Source organism: Colobus angolensis, unplaced genomic scaffold (assembly GCF_000951035.1).
Source record: "Colobus angolensis palliatus isolate OR3802 unplaced genomic scaffold, Cang.pa_1.0 Scaffold130, whole genome shotgun sequence".
NCBI classification, from domain to species: domain Eukaryota; kingdom Metazoa; phylum Chordata; class Mammalia; order Primates; family Cercopithecidae; genus Colobus; species Colobus angolensis.
This window is the reverse complement of record NW_012114253.1, coordinates 3,533,433-3,555,334: the sequence shown is the minus strand read 5'-3', so window position 1 is coordinate 3,555,334 and position 21,902 is coordinate 3,533,433. Positions and strand designations below refer to the sequence as shown.

Sequence of the window (21,902 nt, the reverse complement as noted above, 5' to 3'; positions counted from 1 at the left end):
CAGGGCAGTGGTGACAGAGCAACCAGCTCATCTCCCCTCCAGCCCCAGCTCCAGCCTCAACACCCCGCTCCAGCCCACACTGGCTTTCCAGGTTCAGCACGAGGCCGAGTCAGGGATGAGGGATGCTGGCCAGCTGTTGGCTGTGGGCCTTCGGTCAGGTTACCCAGGTCTCTGAGCCCAGCTTCCTCCTCTGGGGAGGGGCTTGGCATGCCTTGTTGCAGGGCTACCGCAAAGTTCAAGGGAGTGGCCTGATCTGGTCCAATGTTCCTGTCCCTCAGGAGCAGGGGGATCTCCAGCTCCCAGGCCCCCACCCTTCCTCCCTCTCCAAGTTCACCTCCACTCGCTCACAGAGGCAGACATGGGGGCAACCAGTGCCATGGAGGAAAGAAGAGGCGAAGCCTCAAGTTTAGCCTTATGGGACCCAGGTTCGAATCCTGCCTCTGCAGCCCCTAGCCTGCCCTGCTCTGCAGCATGGGACAATCGCCTCGCTCAGTGTGGCCCCACCAGATCCTGCAGAGCTGGTCAAAGGCACCAATTCCTGGCCCTGCCCCTAAAGGTTCAGATTCACTGATCCCCAGTGGCACCCTGGCACTGGCACCACCAGTACTGGCAACAAAGAGCCTGCTGCTGGGGGCCCATGTGGGGAGCCCTGGCTGCCTGTCTGGGCTGAGGGGAGGGGAGAGAGAGAAGGTAGTGGCGACATTATTACTGGGAGCCACGTCCAGGAGGTGGGGATGGGGCGAGGGCCGACAGGGACAGGACACCCAGAGCACAGCACCAGGGCTGCGGCCTGGCCACTCACTTATCCTGGGAGAACACTGCCCCCGTGAGGCCATAACTGGTGGTGCTGTCAACCAGCTGCAGTGTCTCCTTGTACTTGTCATCTGGGTAGACGTACACAGTAAGTACAGGCCCGAAGATCTCCTAGGAAAGAAGCGCCAGGGTCAGGCCCTCCACGGGGCCAGGGCTCTGAGCCCTCCCAGTGCCCCTGCTCTGAATCCCCTCTCCCCAGTCTCTGGGCCTCAGTCTACACTTCAGTGTCTGCAAGAAGGGTCAGGCGCCACCTCCTCCTGGGTTCCCTCCAGGACAGCAACGTGCCCAGCTCCCTGCCCTGTCCATCCCACCGCAAGCCGGCAAAAGATGCAAACATTTCCTGGCTCTCCCTGCCAAACCCACACCCGGAGAACAAAGGGTCCAGGTCCCAGAGGCTTCCAGCAGCAGGCATGAGAGTTGCCCAGAGATACCATTCCCTCCAGAAGGGTTCATGGTTCCCTCTGCCACCAAGGGGCTGGGAGAAGATCTTCTCAGGCAGACTCCAGCCCTGCACTGCCAACTTGGGCAAGTGCCCTGACCTCAGTTTCTCATCTGTAAAATGGGAACAGTTAACACCCACCTCATCTCAGCCAAGTGCTCAGCCACGGCTGGCCCCACAGTAAGTCTATCAGTGTCAGCCATTATGACTGCGGTGGCCGTGATTGCTGTGGGCTGTGGCAGTGCTCAGACCCCGCTAGGGCCAAGGACACCACCCTGGATTTGGAGTCAGGCAGCCTGAGCTCAAAACCTGGTTCCACCCTCTCCTGGTAGGAGGCATTCCCTTTTAGGGTCTCCCTTTAGGGCCTCGTGTGTGAAACAGGAGAATGTCTCCAGGAGAACTGTGTGTGCTGTGCTCCGCTGGGACTGTCCTCCTCTGGACCCCAGGCTGCCCGCCCCAGTCACCTCCTTCATGATGGGCTCCTGAGGGTCCTTGCTTTCCACGATGCAGGGCTCCACAAAGTAGCCCACGGAGTCATCACACTTGCCCCCGGCCAGGATGGTGAGGCTGGGCGAGGAGCGCGCGTGCTCCAGCCACTTCTTGATACGGGCAAAGGACTGGGGTGGGCAGGGAGGGAGGTCAAAGAGGCCGGGAAGGCATCCCTGCGGCAGCCCCCACAGCACACTCACCCCGAAAAACCTGCACCTGAAGGGCCCAACTCCTGAAATAGGGGCAGGGGTGGGGGACACCACGGGCAAAAGCCAGGGTCTGGCTGAGCCACAGCAGAGACAAGGACAGACACGCACACTGTGTGTGTGTATACACGCGTGTGTACATGTGTTAGTACTACAGGGGCACTCCCGTATAAACAGACACACCTCAATCAATGCATATATAGGCATATGCATGGTCACATGTCTCTTGAAGCATAGAGGGATCTGTACGCCTTCTACATGTACATGCGTGTGGCTGGGCTTACTGACATATGCATGTGTGTGCTTATGTGCAAATGGATGTGTTTATCTGGAAAGACCTACATGTGTAGCCACACAGAGCCCTATATGAACACATTCATGAGCACATGTGTACATGCACACATGCAAATGCTATTAGGAGCTCGCTGAGCCTGGTTCCAGGGTGGCCACGACATGAGCTCTCCTTGGCTACGGCTAATTCTACCCTTTCTGAAACTGGAGGTGTATGTGCAGCTGCTGAGCTGCCTTGATCAAAGCAGTGGGGCTGGGTCATGTCCCAGGTCAGGGTCCCCCATATCTCTTCCTCCCTCTCCCACCCACTCCAGGGCTTGCCCCCCGCCCCAGAAATGCCCACTTCCCACCCCGTACCTTGGCATCAATCACTGCAGAGAAGAAGGTCCCAAAATCCTCTGCAGGCTGGAGGCATGGGAGGCACCAGAAGAGATGAGCCGCTGCAGGCCGAGACAAAGGGAGCCCCCTCCCCACACACCCCAGCCCTGGCTGCAGAGGAGCCTCCCGGGGACCCAATCCCATCAGCCCCCCGCTGGGCCGCGGCGGGGGTGACGGTGCCACTCACGTCGCCCACTTTGATCCGACCGTGCTCCTCCAGCAGTCGCCCTTTGATCTGCGGCCACAGCGAGTGTGGCACGTAGAGACGCGAGCAGGCGGAACACTTCTGGCCGCCGTACTCGAAGGCTGAACGCAGGGTTCCGCTCACCACACTGTCCACGTCGGCCGAGCAGTGCACGAAGTGGAAGTTCTTTCCACCGCACTCTATAGGGGCCGGAGATGGGGAAATGACCGGGGGAGCCGGCTCCCCCAGCGCCTATGGACCCAAAGCAGCACCGATGCCATCCATGGCCCGGGACCAACACGAGCACAGAGCAGACCAGAGCAGGAGCAGGCTCAGAGTGAGCGCTGGCCAACATCCCAGAGACCCACGGGCCAGGCCTATTCTCCCACTCCACAGACGAGGAAACTGAGGCCCAGGGAGGGGTGAAGGGCATCAGAGGTGATCCGTTCCAACACCCCCATTACACCAATGGGAAGCCTGAAACTACCCAACACAACGGCAGACAACGGATGAGAACCCAAGGCCCCCGAAAGCCAGTTCATTCCCAGAAGTGGGCACAGCTTTTTGTGAGGTTCTCCTGAGCCCTTGTCCACGAGGGACAGGGGAGCCTACCCTATGTCGGCTGCCAGGGCTGGGCCCCTCCTCCTCACCCATGCTGGAAACCACTCCCCCGTTTCCCCAGTGGGAGGGAGCTTCAGGCAGGTCACCTCACCCTCCTGGCCTCAGTTTCCTCCCCACGTGGGAAGCAGCAGCTAAGAGCAGCTGGAAGCACTTAACAGCTGCCTAACTCTGGACGAAGTACTCTGTGCTTTATCCGACTGAAGCCTCACAACAACCTCCCAATTTCAAGCCAAGAAAACTGAGGCACAGAGAGACGAAGTCACCTGCTCCAAGTTGGAAAGTGGTAACCAGCCGCCTCTCTCCCTCAGGGAGGCAGGGAAGGAGGCTCTGAGTACAGAAAGCCACACAGCCGACCCTGAGGAGCGTTCACCTTCCCTGTCACCCCCATCTGAGCTCCCACCAGTCCAGGAACAGGGTCCAGACTCCCCGGTGGGCCCTACTTCACCCCACAGAGAAACATGCTGGACCACCAGTCCCAGCTCTGCTGGTCATGTGCTAGCTGCAGCTCTCCCTCCATGTCTCAGCACATTCCCAAAATATGCTCCACAAAACACTTGGTCCATGGGGTCTTTGCAGAAATGGGGTTGCATGGCCCAGTGAGTGTGGGACACACTGCATGGCAGACCTTGCCCTTGAAGATGTGCCATGCATATTAGAGCAATTAAGGCTCTGAGAAGTTCTGCACAGGAGGAGTCCATTTTCCTTTAATACCACACATGCCAAATTTCCTTGACCATGAAACGGTTTCTTTGTGGGAAAATTTTAATATGCCAACAGGGTCCAGCCATGACTACCTCTCAGCCCGTATTCTCCTACCAGCCTTCCTCCCTCCCTACTCATGGGCCTTGCTTTGTTTCTTCAAATACAAGTTCATTCCCACTTCTGGTATCTGCATTTGCACTTGCCTCAGCTTAGAGCTGCACTGCCTGACCCAGCAGCCACCAGCCACCAGTGGCTACTAAGATTTAACTTAATTAAAATGAAAGAAAACTAGATACGCAGTTCCTCAGTCACACAGGCCACCCTTCAAGGGCTCCGTGGCCTCGTGTGTCTGGTGGCTGCGTATTGGAGAGTGAAGGTCCTGGACGCATCCCTCATCACAAAAAGTTCCACTGGGCAGTGCTGGTGCCTGAAATGGTTCATCCACCTGACTTGTGGCTGGATCCCCTCTACCTCCCTCCTCTTTCATAATGGCCAGGGGAGGGGTCCTTGGGGCCACAGGGGAGGAGGAGGTGAGGCAGGCCTTACCTCCAGCCAGGCGTGGGAAGGTGCGGAACCGGTCCAGGTTCTGGGCTACCTGCTTCCACAGGTGTTTGAAGGTGCTGGAACCACAGGAGAAAGGGTGTGGATCAGGGAGCCAGGCCAGAGGAAGGGGGCAGAAAAGCCCAGGGAGGAACATTGTGGGGAGCAGCCCAGCAGGAGGTGGGAGCCAAGTCGGGGATGGCAGCTGGGAACAGGCTGCATTCCAAGACGACAGGGAGGGGGCAACAGGGGACTAGGCAGCAAGATGGTGCAGAGGAGGTCCACGCTCTGCAGCCAGGAGGACACTCAGGGCTGTGTGATCCTGGGTTCGTTACTTAACCTCTCTGAGCCTCGAATTCTGCACCTCATCTGGGAAGCAGGGAGAACAATCCTGACCTGGCAGGGGTGTCTCTTGATGAGTTCAAGTGTGAGGCAAGTGCTTAAGACAGGCTGGGCACACTGCAGGCACCTCGAAGGGGACAGATCCCGCTGTGGTCTGCGAAGGATCCCCGCCAAGCCCAGCGCCCAGGCCTGAGAGACCAAACCAAGCAGAGTCCTGGGAGAGGAAGCTCAGGCCCCACCCGAAGCTGCCACCCTGGAGGGCCTCGCCTCCTCCCCAGGCTCCAAGTGTGACCAACCTCAGCACCACAAAACAATAAAAATGCTAATCACCCGGAAGCCAGCGACACAGTAGCTAATACTAATTTATGGCCTTCCCACCTTTAAGCCCGCTCCTCATCAGAGCGTGGAGAATGGGGGCCAGGCCCGCTCCGCCCGCTGACAGGCGGGGAGCCCGGGGGCCCGCGGCTGGCGGAGCAGGCCTTTTGGAAAATGGCCCTTCTCAGCAGTTCTAACGCTGCCACCACCCACCCCCACCCCCGGCAAAGCTACAGGGAAGGGGGTGGCAGAGCTTGGGGCCTGGAAGAGGAGGTAAGAAGGACCCCGAGCTGCAGACCCAGGTCTCTGGCTGCCTCCAGGCATGTCCACTCAGATAACACCTGAAGTGACCAACACGAGATTCATCTTCCCCCGAGCCCGCTCGCCCTCCCAGGTGCCCATCTTGAACATTCTCGCTGACTACCCCCCTCATCCCCACACCCACACCCACCCCAACCCCATCTCCAGGACAGGCAATGGCCCCTGTGCTTCCCTGCATCCTACTCACCTGAACCTGCCCCCTTCTCCACATCTCCCGTCTCTCCCCTGGTTCAAGTCCCCACCACCCCTCCCTGGAGGTCGACAGCTCCTGGCTAGTCTCCTGCGTCAGGCCACAGAGAGATCACTGAGGATGAGGGTGCAAACACAGGGACCCAGAGGAGTCAGCAGGGAAAGGAAACAGGGTGGATCAGGTATGCAGAGAGCCACAGTGCACCAGGAAATGCAAGATCAGAGCATCCAGATTCAGGGGACCAAGAGAGGCCAAGATTTGGATTTATCTGTGAAATTGTCCCAATTATACAAACTTGGGCCATTACTGTTAGGAGTCAAAAAAAGTAGAGCCTCTTGCCAGAAACAATTTGGGGACCATGATTTGCAATCTCTGCTGACACAGAACTCTGACTCAGCCACTCTCCCTGCTTGATACCTTCCATGGCTCCCATCACCTTCAGGATAAAGGCCAGACACCTTTGCAGACTCCTAAGTATCTTATGGTCACTGGACTAACCACCCCCCGCTGCCACCTCCAGCCTGAGAGCTGGGACCTTGTCCCTGGTGTGTGCTCACCACTGGGCCTTGGTGTGAGCTCCAAATTACCTGCTCGGCCAGTGAGTGCATGCACGGTCGAGATCAGGTAGTGGCCTGCCTCCCCTACTTCAACTCAAACCATGCCCCGCCCTCACTCTCTTGCCCTGTAGCCCCCAAACTCCACACTCCAGCCACACAGGATCCGGCCATGCCTCAGAACACATGTTTTTGCCTTGACGACATTGTATGTGCTGTTCCCTCTCCCAGCATATATATTCTTCTCCTGCCTCTTCCCCTCTGCCTGGCCAACTCCTCTGCTTAGATGCCACCTCCTCAAGAAGCCTTCCTGACTCCTCTAATTCATTCTATGCTCCCCTGTGTCCTTTCCAGTAGCAGAGGTAGCACTGAAATAAATATCACCCACAGCCGTAGGGTGCACTTCCAGCCTGCGAAGCTCTTTCCTGTTCATTAACATGTTTAATCCTTGCAATGACTCTGCAAATTAAGGATAATCACTCCGTGTACAGATGAAGAAATGGAAGCTCAGAGAGGTGAAGTGGCTCACTCATAGCCACACAGCAAGTAAAGGAGCAAGGTCAGTGCATGACCCTGGGTTCACAGACAGCAGGTGACCAGGGTTGCCTGTGAACGTCCCCTAGCCACCCCAGCCTACACCATCCCCAGGGACTTACGGCACACTGCCTGTGAAGTTGATGCCACAGAGGTGCTCTGAGCTGGTGACAGTGTCCCCAAATAGAGGCCCATCCGCTGGCACAAACTGGATGATGTTGGGGGGTAGGCCGGCCTCCCGGAGGACGCGGTAGACAGCATAGCTGGCCAGCATGGCGGTGTCACTGGGCTTCCACAGGACCACATTGCCCTGCATGGGAGGTGTTCTGGTGATGCATGAGGATGGCGCCACCAGGCCCCAACCCCCACCCCCACCCGACAGCAGGGTCGTCCCTCACCTGGAACCACCAGACCCTGTGCCAACCAGGACATCCCCTACCCAACCCCACTCCTCCAAGGCGTCTGGCCCTGTCTCCAAAAGTCCCTGCCAAGGAGGCCATGGCACGGCCCGATCTACCCCATACTCTGGCCAAGGCTCCCTTTCCCCAGCAGCCTGCACCAACCAGTCCTGCCATCACCTGGGCAGGCCTGTTCTCAGTGCTAGTCACTGAGTGCTCACTGGGCGCGGCGGGGCAAGTGCACGCGGGCTCTCTCGGCACACATCCTGGGCCAGGCATGTGCAGCAGCCAGGCACGTGGGTGCCTGGCCATGCACCGTGTTTGTCTGTGCACAGACGCACGAGGATGTCCCCATGCATGTCCCTAGTACACACCCCGGCATCAGCATCCAGCGCCCCTGTCTGGGGCTCGGGGTTCCCGATGACTATGTGGACCTCTCCCGCCCAGGCTGTCTGGGAGCTGGGCTGCATCTTCCCCATAGGCCAGGGATTTCATCCAGTAACAGCCACCCTCACTCCGATAATGGCAGAGGAGTGACTTGAATACCATCAACCCTGAGAGAGACTCTACATCCAAATCCTTCTCTGCTCCATCATTTATTTACTAGTCACTCAGTCTTGCCAAGTAAGTCACGGCTGCGTGTCTCAGTTTTGTCATCTGGCAAAGAGGCAGAGTCACAACTCCCTCTCGGAGCTGCTGAGAGGATGAAATGAGATCATCTCCATGCCGTGCTCGACAACAGCAGGCACGTGGTGAGCACTGAAGGTCAGTGGTAATTGGCATCAACAGAGCCGCCAACACTCAGCCAGCTCCGGGCCAGCCCTGTCTGCTGCTGGATGTGTCTCATTTGAGTCTCACAACCCAGTCATGGAGGCTTTCCTATTATTTCCACTTTGCAGATGAGGAAATTGTGCCTCAGAGAAATTCAGAGACTGCCAGGGTGTCCCAGGTAGAGAGGGACGATGCTGGGATTTAAACTGGGTCTCTGGTCCCAAAGCCTACCCACAGCCCCAAGCGGCCTCCATCTTCTGTGCCTCTCCCCATGACTAGGCTGAGACCCAAGGGGCTCAGGGTAGCCTCTGTCTGTCTGTTGGTACCAGGAGGACAACCAGCTGCCGTTGTCCCACCTGTGCCCACATCTCACCATCAGGGCCGGTGCCCCCGCCAGGTTGCCGCCTATTGCAGTGAAGTTAAAGGGCGAGATGGCCGCCACGAAGCCCTGGGGAAGGAGGCAGCAGTGAGGCCAAGCCCACAGCGTTGGGCTGCCCCGCGTGTCCGCCCACTGCCTCCTGCAGGTACCTCCAGACCCCGGTACACAGTGCTGTTGGTGCTCGGAGGCACGCTGATGGGCTGCTGCCCCTCCAGCTCCACCGCATACTTGGCGTTGAACCGGAAGAAGTCGATGAGTTCCGCTGCAGCATCAATCTCCGCTTGGATCACGGTCTTACCCTGCAAGGCAGAGGGCCAGGTGTCAGGAACAGCTAACAGCCTCCTGTCCATCCTCTTCTCACATCTGACCCTGTGCCCAATGCGAGCACTGAGCCAGGCCCCAGCAGGGACCAGGAAACATTTGGAGGGCTGACCAGGTCCTGTCCCGGGGGCTGACGGGGAAAGGATTCTCAAGCCCTTGAGCCAGCATCTCCTGCAGCCGGCCCTCTGGGCTGGACGGGGGTCAGCAGAATTGACTGATCCTCTGCAGCAGGCCAGGTACATCCCATGCACTATCTTTGTTTCACAGCAACTCTGAATGGTGGAGGATGGCAAAGGATCTATGGTCAAGCCTCAGACCAAATTCAGGATCAGAACCTTCCAGACAGAAGGGCAGATTAGCATGAGCCGGAGACTGGCCACTGGAAAACCAGGACAGAGACTCGGTGTGTGGGAGGCGCATGGTTCCTTCGCCAGGAATGATGTTCGGCCTTGCTGGTTAGTTTGGGCCAAAAACCAAGAGGAGAGTGAGTGTGATTTCCTTGAACCGTCCATTGTTACTAACAGCAAATGTGAGCTGCAGGGAAAAAAATTGTGTACAGCCAAGAACAGGGCTTTTCCAGATTGACGTGGCCCCCTCTTGGCACCCAAGGTCACTGGCAGGTGCATGACCTATTAGAGACACACAGCCCAGGAAGCTGAGCTAAGATGTGTACCGGGCTTCCTAGAAGTTCCTGAATCTTAGGCCAAATACAGAGAGCGCCTAAACTGATCCTAGACTGTCTTCCCAGCAATGTGCGGCTCACCAGGAACACACAGAGCCGGACACCCACCCCAGAGGGCTGCTGAGCCAATCTAAGGAGGCATTCAGCAGGATGAGGGGCTGTCATACCAGCTCTGTGCAGCAGAGGGGGTGCTCACCATGAGGACCGGGGAGCAGGCAGTGGCAAATGCCCGATCCAGAAAGCAGCCTGGGTTCTGGCTCCTGCAATTTACCCTTCAGGAACCCAGGTTAGTTGGCAGCGTAGAGCTCAGGTCCTGGAGGTGGTGAAATAACCCTTTCTCCCTCGGCTCCTGTCCCCTGCACACTCTGCCTGCTAGAGACACTCCTCACTCAACTTGCATTTAGCAGGGCGAGAAGCTGTCGTACCAGCTCTGTGCAGATCAGGGCCTTGCTATGCCTCCTGAAAGGTATCATGCAAAGCCCAGAAAAAGACTGAGAATGTCAAGACATGTTTACTATGTCCAAAAAGCTTGTAAAGGGGCAGTACCTAGGAACTCAATCTACTCCAGTGCAATCTGAGCTGTAACTGATGCAGGAACAATATGTTCTGGGGAAACAGAGGCAGGAATAGTCCTTTCGGCTGGAGAAGACTCAGGAAGCCTCATGGAGGGGGTGACATCAGGGCTGGACCAGGAGGTAAGAGTTCACTGAGCACGGAACAGACAGCAAGCATTCCAGGCAGGAGGACACAGTGGGCAGAGGCAGAGAGGATGTCTGCCGTGACCAGGGAGTCCTGCTAAGTCCCAGATGGCTACACCATGGGTGGGACAGCTTGGCAGGGAAGGGCAGGATAGCGGGTGAGCTGGACAGAGGTGGGCAGAAGGGCCCTGGATATGGGGCTCAGGTCTTTTTTTTTTTTTTTTTGAGACAGAGTCTCGCTCTGTCGCCCAGGCTGGAGTGCAGCGGCCGGATCTCAGCTCACTGCAAGCTCCGCCTCCCAGGTTTAGGCCATTCTCCTGCCTCAGCCTCCCGAGTAGCTGGGACTACCGGCACCCGCCACCTCGCCCGGCTAGTTTTTTTTTTGTATTTTTTAGTAGAGATGGGGTTTCACCCTGTTAGCCAGGATGGTCTCGATCTCCTGACCTCGTGATCCGCCCATCTCGGCCTCCCAAAGTGCTGGGATTACAGGCTTGAGCCACTGCGCCCGGCCAGGGCTCAGGTCTTGGGACTTGCCTCTCAGTGGTGGAGAGGTCTAGGTGGGTCGTAAGCCAGGAGTGACATCCTGGAGGTGTTGGGAAGACCACTCTGAGGGTGGCGAGGGGCTGACCAAGCTGGGAGGCAGGGAGACAGTGCAGGCCACCACCAGTCTAGGCAAAGCATGACGAAGCCTAGGAGCGAGGACAGAGGGATGGAGGATAGGGGACATTTCCGAGGCAGGACACACGGGCTCTGCACAATAATTTGTGATCATCCATCCCAGTTCCTAGGCCTTGTCCCTTGAGGACATCTCTGGGTCCCCAAAAGGGCTTGGGACCCAGAAGCGCTTCAGCTGATGTCTGCTGCCATGGGTGGGGCACAAATGACTCTGAGCCCACCCTGCTCCACCCACCCGGACCCACCAGCACCTCACCTGTCCCACCATGGTCTTGGCGAGGATCTCAGCCCTGTGCGGCCCACTCAGCATGTCTGCTGCCTTCAGGAAGATCTGGGCCCGGTCTGCAATAGGCTTCAGGTCCCACTCTTTCCGGGCAGCCAGGGCAGCCTCGATGGCTTTGTTGAGCAGGCTCTAAAGGGAGACAGAGAGGTTGGGAACTGCCGCCTGCAGCGGGAAGGGCCCTGGGGAGTGAGCGAGGGAGGAGAGACCTGGAAGGCCACTCTCTTCCATCCAGGGACAATGCCTGTCTGCCTGGTTCCTCAGCCCCCTGCCATCACAGCTGCCAACAGCGTCCCATCAGAGCCTGTAGCGGTTGGCAGTCTGAAACCTGAAGGGCCCAGCCAGGTTGGTCAGCTCTCTAAGGTCTTGGCACTGAGTCCCACAGCTGTTAAACTGGCTCCACTTTCTCTCATGGTCTAATCAAAACCTCACCTTATTCTTGGGACCTGGTGCCCCTGAACCCACCATCCAGAAACTTGAGGTCAACTGGAGCCTGAGACATGGCTCTGCTGCTGGCCTCCCAGACCCCAACCGCCCTCATCGCCACACAATGCCAGCTCCTGGACCCCCAGTCACCCCAGCCCCTCCTGCTGGCCCTTTCCAGTGCCAATTCTCGGCCTGGCTTTCCATCGATGGTGTCTCCAATTGCCCTGACTCAGCCTTCCAGAATCCACCTCCTCCCCCATCCAAGATCTGCCCCACCACGGGCATGTCTGGGAATGTCTCAGCCCTGGCTGAGGCAGCTTGCATTTGGCTCAAGTTAACCTTTGCATGCCTGGCCCAGTCAAAGACATCACCCAGGGACTCCCTCAGTGCCAGCCGCCCCCTGCCCACCTATCCACCATGGCCAAAGAAGGATACAGCAACTGATGCCCACCCCCATATCAGCAGCTGGCAGGGCAGGGCAGGGGCAGCAACCCTAACCCCCCGGTCACCAGCGGCAGGGGCTCACTCACCTTGTCTGCATAACAGAACTTGGCCACCTTGTGTCCATGGTTAAAAGGCTGAAAGGAGAGAGAAGTGAGGTCCCTGTCCAGGAGGGAGGTACCAGGATAAGGATGGAGAGGGCCGGGCTCAGAGCTGGTTTTCCAGAAAAGTCCTGGACACGCCTGCTGTCCCCGGCCTGCTCCCATGAAGCCCTCCCCAGTGCCCAGCCCACAGGTTGCTGCCTATTAAGAGTGCTGGTGTACCCACTATACCATGAGTAAGACGTGGCTCCTTCTCCGGAAGGCTCACCATCCAGGAGAAAGTCATACACCACAGGGTCTTTCCGGGAAAGCACGGACCTTTGTGGTCAGAGAGACATGGGTTCGAATCCTGGCTCTGCCACCTACTAGCTGTGAGGCCCCAGGTAAGCTCACTGCCTCCCCTAAGTCTCCTCATCTAGGAAATGCGGACTGCCCTCCCTGTCTCTTAGCATGGACAGGAGAACCAAAGGGGATCATGGATGAAAATTCTTTGGTCCAGCATGAGGCTGCGACCATGGGCAACATGACCAGGTGAGGTCAAAAAGAACGCACCGGTGTCGTGAAATACTTGGGACTTCCGCCCTGCCCCGAAGCCATTATGGACAGAACAATTGCTTCCTAAGCCCCAGATTTACTAATCTAAATAGGAAGATCCTCTACAAACATTTATAAACAGAACCTGGTGTTGGTTCAAACCGCACCATTTTGTAAGCTCCCCACTATTTTGCAGACGTTGGTCCAAGTAAAACATTTCATGGGAGCAAAGGTCATGAGAAACATCTGGCTCAGCCACCTGTGGCCGCAAGGCGGACAAAGGCCCACCTAAAGAACTTCCTATCGGCCAGGCATGGTGGCTCACGCCTGCAATCCCAGCATTTTGGGGGGCCGAGGTGGGTGGATCACAAGGTCAGGAGATCGAGACCATCCTGGCTAACACGGTGAAACCCCGTCTCTACCAAAAATACAAAAAATTAGCCGGGTGTGGTGGCGGGCGCCTGTAGTCCCAGCTACTTGGGAGGCTGAAGCAGGAGAATGGCGTGAACCCGGGAGGCGGAGCTTACAGTGAGCCGAGATCTCGCCACTGCACTCCAGCCTGGGCGACAGAGCGAGACTCCGTCTCAAAAAAAAGGAAGAAAAAAGAAACATCCCTATCATATCTTGCTGGGTAAAGGTATAAGGAACACCACGATGACATCCCACTGGAGGGGGCCAAACCGCCTGATCGTAACAACATCTTATCAATATCCTGCCAGGCAACAAGCCATACTGCCCAGACCCGTCCACCCATACCAATGAGTACCCCAGCCTGGAAGCAGCGGTGGGCCCTGGCATTAAGCTGGTCCCCCACTTCCTCAGGTTTCTGCAATATACGGTGTGGCTGTCTCAGCCGCCCTCTCTCTGTGTGTGTGTCTTTCTTTAACCCTCGTCTTCCCTTCAAAACCTAACGCCTGGCAGTGGTGAGTGCCAGCACGAGAGTGCCAATGGAGCAGGGAGAAATTTCACTTCTTTCCTTCCCAGGGCTGGCAAGAGAGTTTATATCATAACAGCTAACACTTTTGCTACCTATCCGTCTTCTGGTGGGTTACTGGAGCTTTCCTGTCTAAAACAGTAGCCACGAGCCACATTTCACGTGCTGGATAACCACACGTGGCTCGTGGCCGCTGGAACGGACCATGCAGATCTGGCACATTTCTGCCATCACTGCAGGAAATTCTATTGGCCAGCGCTGGTCTAGGCTTGAGTAGAAAGTGACCATTCTCCTTCATGTTAAACCTTGGCACAGTCACTCTGTATTCTGACCCTACCTGAGATTGGCCTGTGATGCTTAGGGGCTGAGAAGGTGGCTGCAACCTGGGCCCCAGTGGACTGCAGAGCCCCGTCAGTGCTATGTCCCAGCAAACATAGATCCTGCCTTCACATGCTCCAGTACCCCAAATGTCTGGTGCCATAGTGATCAGCACATAGCCAGAACCTCCAGCCAGGTCAGCGAGGCAATGTGGGAAATGAAAATCAGCAGTATCCACCCAGGGGCTTATCAGAATGCCGGAGCCTCGCTGCCTGGAAAAATCCCAGCTGCCATGCGGCCTCGGACGCCCGGGGAGCTGCAGGTAAGCGCAGGCTCTAGGCAGTTACAACAACCAGGGAGCTGGGTGGTGGGTGCTGCTGTCAGTTGGCACCTGCAGACACAGCCAGTGCAGACAGAGTGACCTGGCCAATGCCTGCAGACCCCAGGCCACGCTTAGACAGCTCCAGGTAGTCCTGAGCCAGCGACAAGAGCTCCAGGACACCTCTGTGGTCAACTCCTGCCCCAGGCTGTCCTGGGAACCTTCAGACTGGGGGACCTGGGTCCTCCCGCTCAGTCACCCCTCCCCCTGCACACATCTGCCCAGGGTTTCAGCCGGACAGAGCTAGAATGTGCTTGCCCTGTTTGCAAAAGGCTCGACCTTTTACTCTCCTCCAAATCACAGACCTGTGAGTTTCCTGGCCCATGTAAAGTGCCTGCCAGTTTCTGGAAGGATAAACTCTAAGCATGGGGGCTTCTTAGGCCAATGCCATCTGAGGAGCTCGGGGCCTGGGGCCCAGATTTTTACCATTAGCTCCCAAATCCCCTTGGCAAGAAATCTATGAGGAATAACAGAAGATGCTGTGTGGACCCCCCTCATGGCCTTTCTTGCCCAGACACAGGGTGCCGCTAGGGGCTGGATGCAGTGTGGGTGCCATCCTTTGTTTTGGGAAGTTTTACTGGTCCACAGAATTCAAAATCTGGGGTGGGGAGGGGCACTATAAAGGCCTTGAAGTCAGAGCCCACATATCATAAGCTTACAAGCTGTCAGAGAAAGAGGTCACATATTCAGGGGAGGGGTTGAGCCCTGCCCACCCGCTGGACATACCGACACCTGGTACTGCACGTCCGACGTCCACACCTCCTCATCCCCCACCACGCATGGGATGGCTTCCGTCCGGCTCTTCAGGTCCTTCAAGGCCTGGGGAGAGGGACAAGAGCAGGTATGGTCACTGCCTTCCTCACTTCCTCCCATCTAAAACCCTAACGCAGAATTCACAGACAGAGATGCCCAGGCTGACACAGAAATGAGACGGGGACCAGGCTGGGTCGGCAGCCATCAGGGAACGTGTGCTCCCCTCAGGGGCAGCTAGACTCTGTTCCAGCCATTGTCACCCTGCAGGAAGGTGAGGTCTACCCATGACACAGAGATAAAAAAACTGCACCTGAAACTTATGTGAAATCTCTTGATCTTTAAAATGCTGGCAACTAACTGGAAAACATGTTTAAGTATAAAACAACTGGGCTTATGACATCTGACCTGGCCTGAGAAGCCCCAAAGTAGCTCTAGGCTGCCACCCTGGTCCTCACAGCTGTTCCCACACTCCAGACCCACAGCCCTCCCAGGCTTCCTCCCTAGGCGGGGAGCAAGAGTAGAAGTGGGTGATGGCTGCAGGCACGGAGCACTAGCTCAGGGCTGCTGGGGGTGGCCTCTGCTCCGTGCCCTGCACCTCTCGGGTGCCCCCCACCCTCCCGTTACCTTTTGCAGGGCCTCTCGCTCAGGGCTGCCCTGCGTGAAGGCTAAGACGGGCTCGTTGGCCACCTTCAGGGAGGAGGTGTGCTTCCACCGCAGCCTGGGACACAAGGGCAGGGGACAGAGGCAGAGAGGTCAGCAGTGGCCCCATCAGACCCCAGCCCTTCTACCTCCAACAGGGGGTCCTAGGTGGGCAACCAGTGCCTGAAATCCAATGCAACTAGAAAGTAGGGGGTCAAAAACCCACCTTGGGCTGGGCACGGTGGCTCACACCTGTAATCCCAGCACTTTGAGAGACCGAGGTGGGCAAATCACTTGAGGTCAGGAGTTCAAGACCAGCCTGGCCAACATGGTCAAATTCTGTCTCTACTAAAAATACTTAAAACATTAGCAAGGTGTGGTGGCGTGTGTGTCTGTAGTCCCAACTACTCGGGAGGCTGAGGCAGGAGAATCGCTTGAAGCCAGGAGGCAGAGGTTGCAGTGAACCAAGATCATGCCACTGCACTCCAGCCTGGGTGAGAGAGCAAAAAACTCCGTCTCAAAACAACAACAAAAACCCACCTTGGGGGTCCACAACCCAAGGTTCAAGTCCCAGTCCCATGGTTGTGTGTCCTTGAGCCTGTGACTTGCCTCCTCTGAGCGTGGTTCTACATCTATCAAGTAAAAATAATCACACTGAACTCATGTAGTTGTTTTAAGTTTAAACACATAGATGCAAAACCATGTTTAAAGTATTTTGCACATGCAAAGTGTTACTCTCCCTTTCTTCTTTCACAAGGCAGGCTTTATCCCAAAAACACCCAAATTCCTTCTCTTTCTAAGCTGCAAGGGCAGCACATTCCAGAACACAGTCTCCTCAGAATGTGAACCAGCTGAGATCCTCTTGGCACAAAGGGCTGAGAGCTCCGGGTGGGCAGGAATGTCCAAGATGTGGACCATGAACTTGGAGGGCTGCCCCGAGCTCAGCTCACCGACCCAGGAGGGCTGCCCTGAGCTCAGCTCACGACCCGGGAGGGCTGGCCCCGGGGGTGAGGTGCCTGATTCCAGGGCACTGAGTCTCAAGAACTCCTTGCTCAAATCCTCTGACCTCTTTCCACCACCCCCAACCACAACTGAGGGTCACAAGGTGGGAGGTCAGGTGGCTCAAAGCTAGGACGCTAGGGTCAGTCATTCCAGAGCTGGAGCCTCAGTTCTGCCACCTCCCAGCTGTGGGACTTCCCCTTCAGGCCTGTTTCCCCCTCTGTAAATGAGAAGAATCATGATGACAAAGTCAGCTAATGCCCAAAGGGCACTTGACATTGACAAACTTCCCATCTACTGTGGCCTCAGATGGGCCCCACCAGCCACCTCTCTACAGAAATAAGGTCATTTCGGTCCTAAAAGGAAAATGACTAGTTCAAGATCAAGAGTAGGAGAAACCTGCACTTGAGTCCAGAAGGCCCAGATATCATCTCTCTCGGGTGTCAATGACCCCAGACAACCCAGAACAGCTGGAGGTGCACAGGTGGGGCTCACTGGTTGGCACAATGAGGGAAAACACACAGCGTGAGGAACCACAGGGCATCTCAGTAAGATGCTGTAAGGAAACCCACGGGGTTTGGCAGGGTGACTTGAGGAGGGTTTAAGGAAGCCAGGGTTAGCTCTGGATTGGCTGCTGTCAGAAAGTGGGGGTGAGGCTGACTGGGAAAAAAGGAACATTCACCAAGATGTTTGGTGCTTTGTGGGTGGCATAGAGATCTCGTTTTTGTCTGTGCTTAGACAAAAGTCATGAAGAGGAGGCCGGGCGCAGTGGCTCACACCTGTAATCAAAGCAGTTTGGGAGGCCAAGGTGGGCGGATCACTTGAGGTCAGGAGTTTGAGACCAGCCTGGCCAATATGGTAAAACCCCGTCTCTACTAACAATACAAAAATTAGCTGGGCATAGTGGCCTGCTCCTGTACTCCCAGCTACTTGGGAGGCTGAGGCAGGGGAATCGCTCGAACCTGGGAGGCAGAGGTTGCAGTGAGCGGAGATCATGCCACTGCACTCCAGCCTGGATGACAGAGCAAGATTCCGTCTCAAGGAAAAAAAAAAAAAAATCGGGAAGAAGGCTTATTGTGTCTCATCTGATCACAGTCTCAAAGGGACATGGCCTGAGGCTAGTGTTCGGAGATTGTTTATGCCCTATAGGAGACAGAATGGCCTGGCTATGAGTGTCGGGGGCCAGGAGTCTGGGGCTCAACGACCCAGCCGGGGAGGTCTGAAGGAAGGACACAATACCGAGGGAGTGTGGCCAGACCCTACGTTCATTCCGCAATGACTGATGACCTGCCGGGTCTCTGGTGTCATCTCAGACCCTGGAGATAAAGCAGTGACAGAGACAGCAAGGCCTCTGGCTGCACACGGGTGACCTTCAGTGTGAGGCCTGGTCAGGAAACAAGCAAGGTAACTGTCAGGCCTCTGAGCCCAAGTCAAGCCATCACATCCCCTGTGACTTGAAGGTATACACCCAGATGGCCTGAAGTAACTGAAGAATCACAAAAGAAGTGAAAATGCCCTGCCCCACCTTTTTTTTTTTTGAGACGGAGTCTTGCCCTATCACCCAGGCTGGAGTGCAGTGGCACGATCTCCACTCACTGCAAGCTCCGCCTCCCGGGTTCACGCCATTCTCCTGCCTCAGCCTCCCGAGTAGCTGGGACTACAGGCGCCCACCACCGCGCCCGGCTAATTTTTATATTTTTAGTAGAGACGGGGTTTCACTGTGTTAGTCAGGATGGTCTCGATCTCCTGACCTCGTGATCCGCCCGTCTCGGCCTCCCAAAGTGCTGGGATTACAGGCGTGAGCCACTGCGCCCGGCGGCCCTGCCCGACTTTAACCGATGACATTCCACCACAAAAGAAGTGAAAATGGCCAGTCCATGTCTTAAGTGATGACATTACCTTGTGAAAGTCCTTTTTCTGGCTCATCCTGACTCTAAAACTCCCCCACTGAGCACCTTGTGACCCCCACTCCTGCCCGCCAGAGAACAACCCCCCTTTGACTGTAATTTTCCTTTACCTACCTAAATCCTATAAAATGGCCCCACCCTTATCTCCCTTCGTGGACTCTCTTTTCGGACTCAGCCCGCCTGCACCCGGGTGAAATAAACAGCCATGTTGCTCACACAAAGCCTGTTTGGTGGTCTCTTCACACGGACACGCATGACAGTAACCACAGATGGTGAGCATGGCAACGAGTAAACAACGGGGAGAATAGGGCTGCTTCAGCCAGGGTGGTCAGGGAAGGTCTCTCTGAGGAGGTGACCCTGAGAGAGACTTAAAGGAGGCTTGAGAGGAGCTGGGAAGAGCATCCCAGGTAGAAGGAGGCAGAGTGAGGGGCTGAGGGGCTGAGGGGCCGAGGGGCCTGCATGGTTGAGGCAGAGGGAGACGCAGGGGCAGGGGCCAGTCCACCCAAGATCCTGGCAGGTAAAGTGAGTACATGGGACCTTCTCTCCCTCCCCATCCACACCCACCCTGGGCTGGCAGCTCTGCATGCCCCACCCCGACTTTGCCTCCAGCAAAGTGAGCACAGAAGACCTTCTCTCCGCTCCCCTCCCCTCCCCATCAACCTCCACCCTGAGCCGTAGCTCTGCACCCCCCCAACCCCCACTCTGCCTCCCATTAACTGTGTGACCTTGGGCAAGTCACTTGTCTTGAAGCCAGTTTCCCTCTGTAAAACACTGACACCTCCTCATGGGGTTACTACGGAGATCTGATAACGATAAATACATTAAAATCTGCATTGCCCTCTCCCACCTACTGTCATGGGAAGAATGGAGAGGCAGCCATGAGTCTCCACAGTCCCTCAGGAAGGGGCAAAGGAGTGTCAATCCCCTGGGACCATCTGGAAGCTTCTGACAGGGACCTCAGCTAAGCTCCTGACCACGCATTCCAGCAGCGCTCCAGGCCTCAACAGCAGCACAGCCACCACAGATGGTAAGCCAGATATCACCATCGACTCTTCAAGCGGAGAAGTGGAACTCTGTCCCAGTCTCCTTTGGAGCCCAGGTCCTGGTGGACGGGAAAAGCACAGGCCCCAGAAGCAGACAAATCTGGAAGCAAAGCTCACACCTGCTCCATGACCTCAGTGCATTCTTAGAAAGTCTGCGAGCCTCAGTTTCCTCACCTGGAAAATGGGGACAATACTACTGAAAAGAGAAAAATAGCTCAGGGCAGTGTGAGCTATGTGAAGCATGCAAAATGTATGAGGCCTGGGGAGACACAAATACAGACCTGAGTCATGCCCTTTGCATCCACGCCCGGTGGCAATTATTTCAAGGCATTTTGTTTCTGACTAGCTGCCTCATCCATTAATTTTATGATCCTGGAAAGCCTCACACAAAGAACAACGCACAGCCAATTAGTAGCTTTTTTTTTTTGATTTGGAGTCTCATTCTGTAGCCCAGACTGGAGTGCAATGGTGCCATCTCAGCTCACTGCAACCTCCGCCTCCCGGGTTCAAGCAATTCTCCTCCCCAAGCCTCCCGAGTAGCTGGGATTACAGGCGCCCGCTACCACACCCAGCTCATTTTTGGTATTTTTAGTAGAGATTGAGTTTCACCATGTTAGCCAGGCTGGTCTCGAACTCCTGACCTCAAGTGATCCACCCGCTTTGGCCTCCCAAAGTGCTGGGATTACAGGTGTGAACCCAGCCAGTAGCTTATATTATTTTAATATAAATTTTTGGTAAATGACTTAGAAACTGCCTCTTTCCCCTGCACCTTAAAAAGCCCACTTGTTACTGCAGTTAATCGGAGTGTATATTCAGGGTAACGTGAATCTATGCTCCCCGGTGGCCATCCTCAACTTCAGAGCCTGAATAAACTACTTAATGCTACTTTCTGAATCTCACTATTTAAGGTTGACATGATGCACCTTGCAGGGTCATCAGGAGGATTAAAAGTGTTGGCCTTTCCTCACCCCTCCTGCTCTTGCTTTCCAAAGAAAACTGTAAAGGTCTCAGAATGCTATTTCACATGGGCTCCCAGATGCCCCCAAAAATCACAGCCTCAGGGGCTGGCCCAGGTACTCAGCAACTACTGGAGGAATACGCAGCACCATATATTCCATCCCCAGGTTAAAACACAGTAGGCAGGTTGCAGTGGTTCATGCCTGTAATCCCAGCACTTTGGGAGGCCGAGGTGGGTCGATTGCTTGAGATCAGGAGCTCGAGACCAGCCTAGTCAACATGCGGGTGAAACCCCATCTCTACTAAAAATACAAAAAAAAAAAAAAAATTAGTCAGACGTGGTGGCGCACACCTATACACCCAGCTAACTCAGGAGGCTGAGGCAGGAGAATCACTTGAATCTGGGAGGTAGAGGTAGCAGTGAGCCCAGATCATGCCACTGCACTCCAGCCTGGGCAACAGAGCAAGACTCCGTCTCAAAATGAATGAATGAATGAATGAATGTAGTATCAGCTAGTTCTCCTTTCTCCATTCCCTCTCAGGAAATGTCAGAGATAGAGATCCTGTAGGCCTCTCTCCCCCTTCCACAGGGCAAAGGCCCAGATGCCCAATGTGACCTCAGGATCACATGTCCCATGGCTTTCTCTGTGCCTGGAAGTCTCCAAGCACTGGCCCAGCTGTCCATCCATCAGTCTGAGTGTGGCCTGGAGAACAGACACTAGTTCAAAGTTCAGCCTGAGTCAACTGCAGCTAAAAATAACCTAGGGACTCCCATCAACGTTTGCTTTTTTATTTTTATGTTTTCATTCATGAACCATTTTGGACTAACGGGAGTACCCATTCACTGGCTGCTAGGGCGAAGGCAGAGATGAATCAGTCACAGGACTTGGGGCCTCTATGAGGATCCATGAGGACCTTCTTGACATTCCTCATCCATTCATGCATTTATGCAGTCAGTACACATTTATTCCACATGGCAAGGATGCAGAGATAAATCGGATCAGGTCAACAACAGCTCCCTCAATAATTCAGCACTCGTTTTCCAAGCACCCAGGAAGTGCCTGACTCTGGGCGGCGGATATGGATCCAACCCAACCTTTCTCAGAGCAGCCCTCAGTCCTCCCACTTAGGGAAAGTGGCACAAGACAGAGTCTGAATCTGACTCAGGTTTCCCTGAAAATCTGCAGTGCTCTTTCTGCTCGTGCTCTGGGCCTGAGACCTCAAGTTGGTCCCCCTCACCCTCTACAAGTGGGATCTGATCTGCGAAGGCCATGCACCATTTCACCTCCTGCACCGGAAGATGTCAGGGCTACAAGTGCTGGGATCTGATCCGCGAAGGCCATGCACC

The 21,902-nt window shown here is 55.7% G+C and overlaps 1 protein-coding gene across 3 annotated transcripts in view; it reads right to left on the bottom strand.

Annotated features, from left to right (window-relative positions):
• The window catches only part of ALDH4A1 (aldehyde dehydrogenase 4 family, member A1), a 32,811-nt gene that overhangs the window by 3,109 nt on the left and 7,800 nt on the right, over positions 1-21,902 (bottom strand). For 2 of the 3 annotated variants that reach the window (XM_011934038.1, XM_011934039.1), the window contains exons 2-13: positions 15,634-15,727; positions 14,983-15,075; positions 12,080-12,127; positions 11,100-11,255; positions 8,617-8,766; positions 8,462-8,536; positions 7,042-7,229; positions 4,670-4,743; positions 2,804-3,000; positions 2,596-2,643; positions 1,717-1,869; positions 803-924 (exon numbers count right to left, since the gene is read on the bottom strand). In XM_011934038.1, the coding sequence (XP_011789428.1) occupies positions 803-924; positions 1,717-1,869; positions 2,596-2,643; positions 2,804-3,000; positions 4,670-4,743; positions 7,042-7,229; positions 8,462-8,536; positions 8,617-8,766; positions 11,100-11,255; positions 12,080-12,127; positions 14,983-15,075; positions 15,634-15,727 (1,398 nt within the window). The remainder of the gene's footprint in view (positions 1-802; positions 925-1,716; positions 1,870-2,595; positions 2,644-2,803; positions 3,001-4,669; positions 4,744-7,041; positions 7,230-8,461; positions 8,537-8,616; positions 8,767-11,099; positions 11,256-12,079; positions 12,128-14,982; positions 15,076-15,633; positions 15,728-21,902) is intronic. The other variant, XM_011934040.1, reaches the window with a different exon arrangement.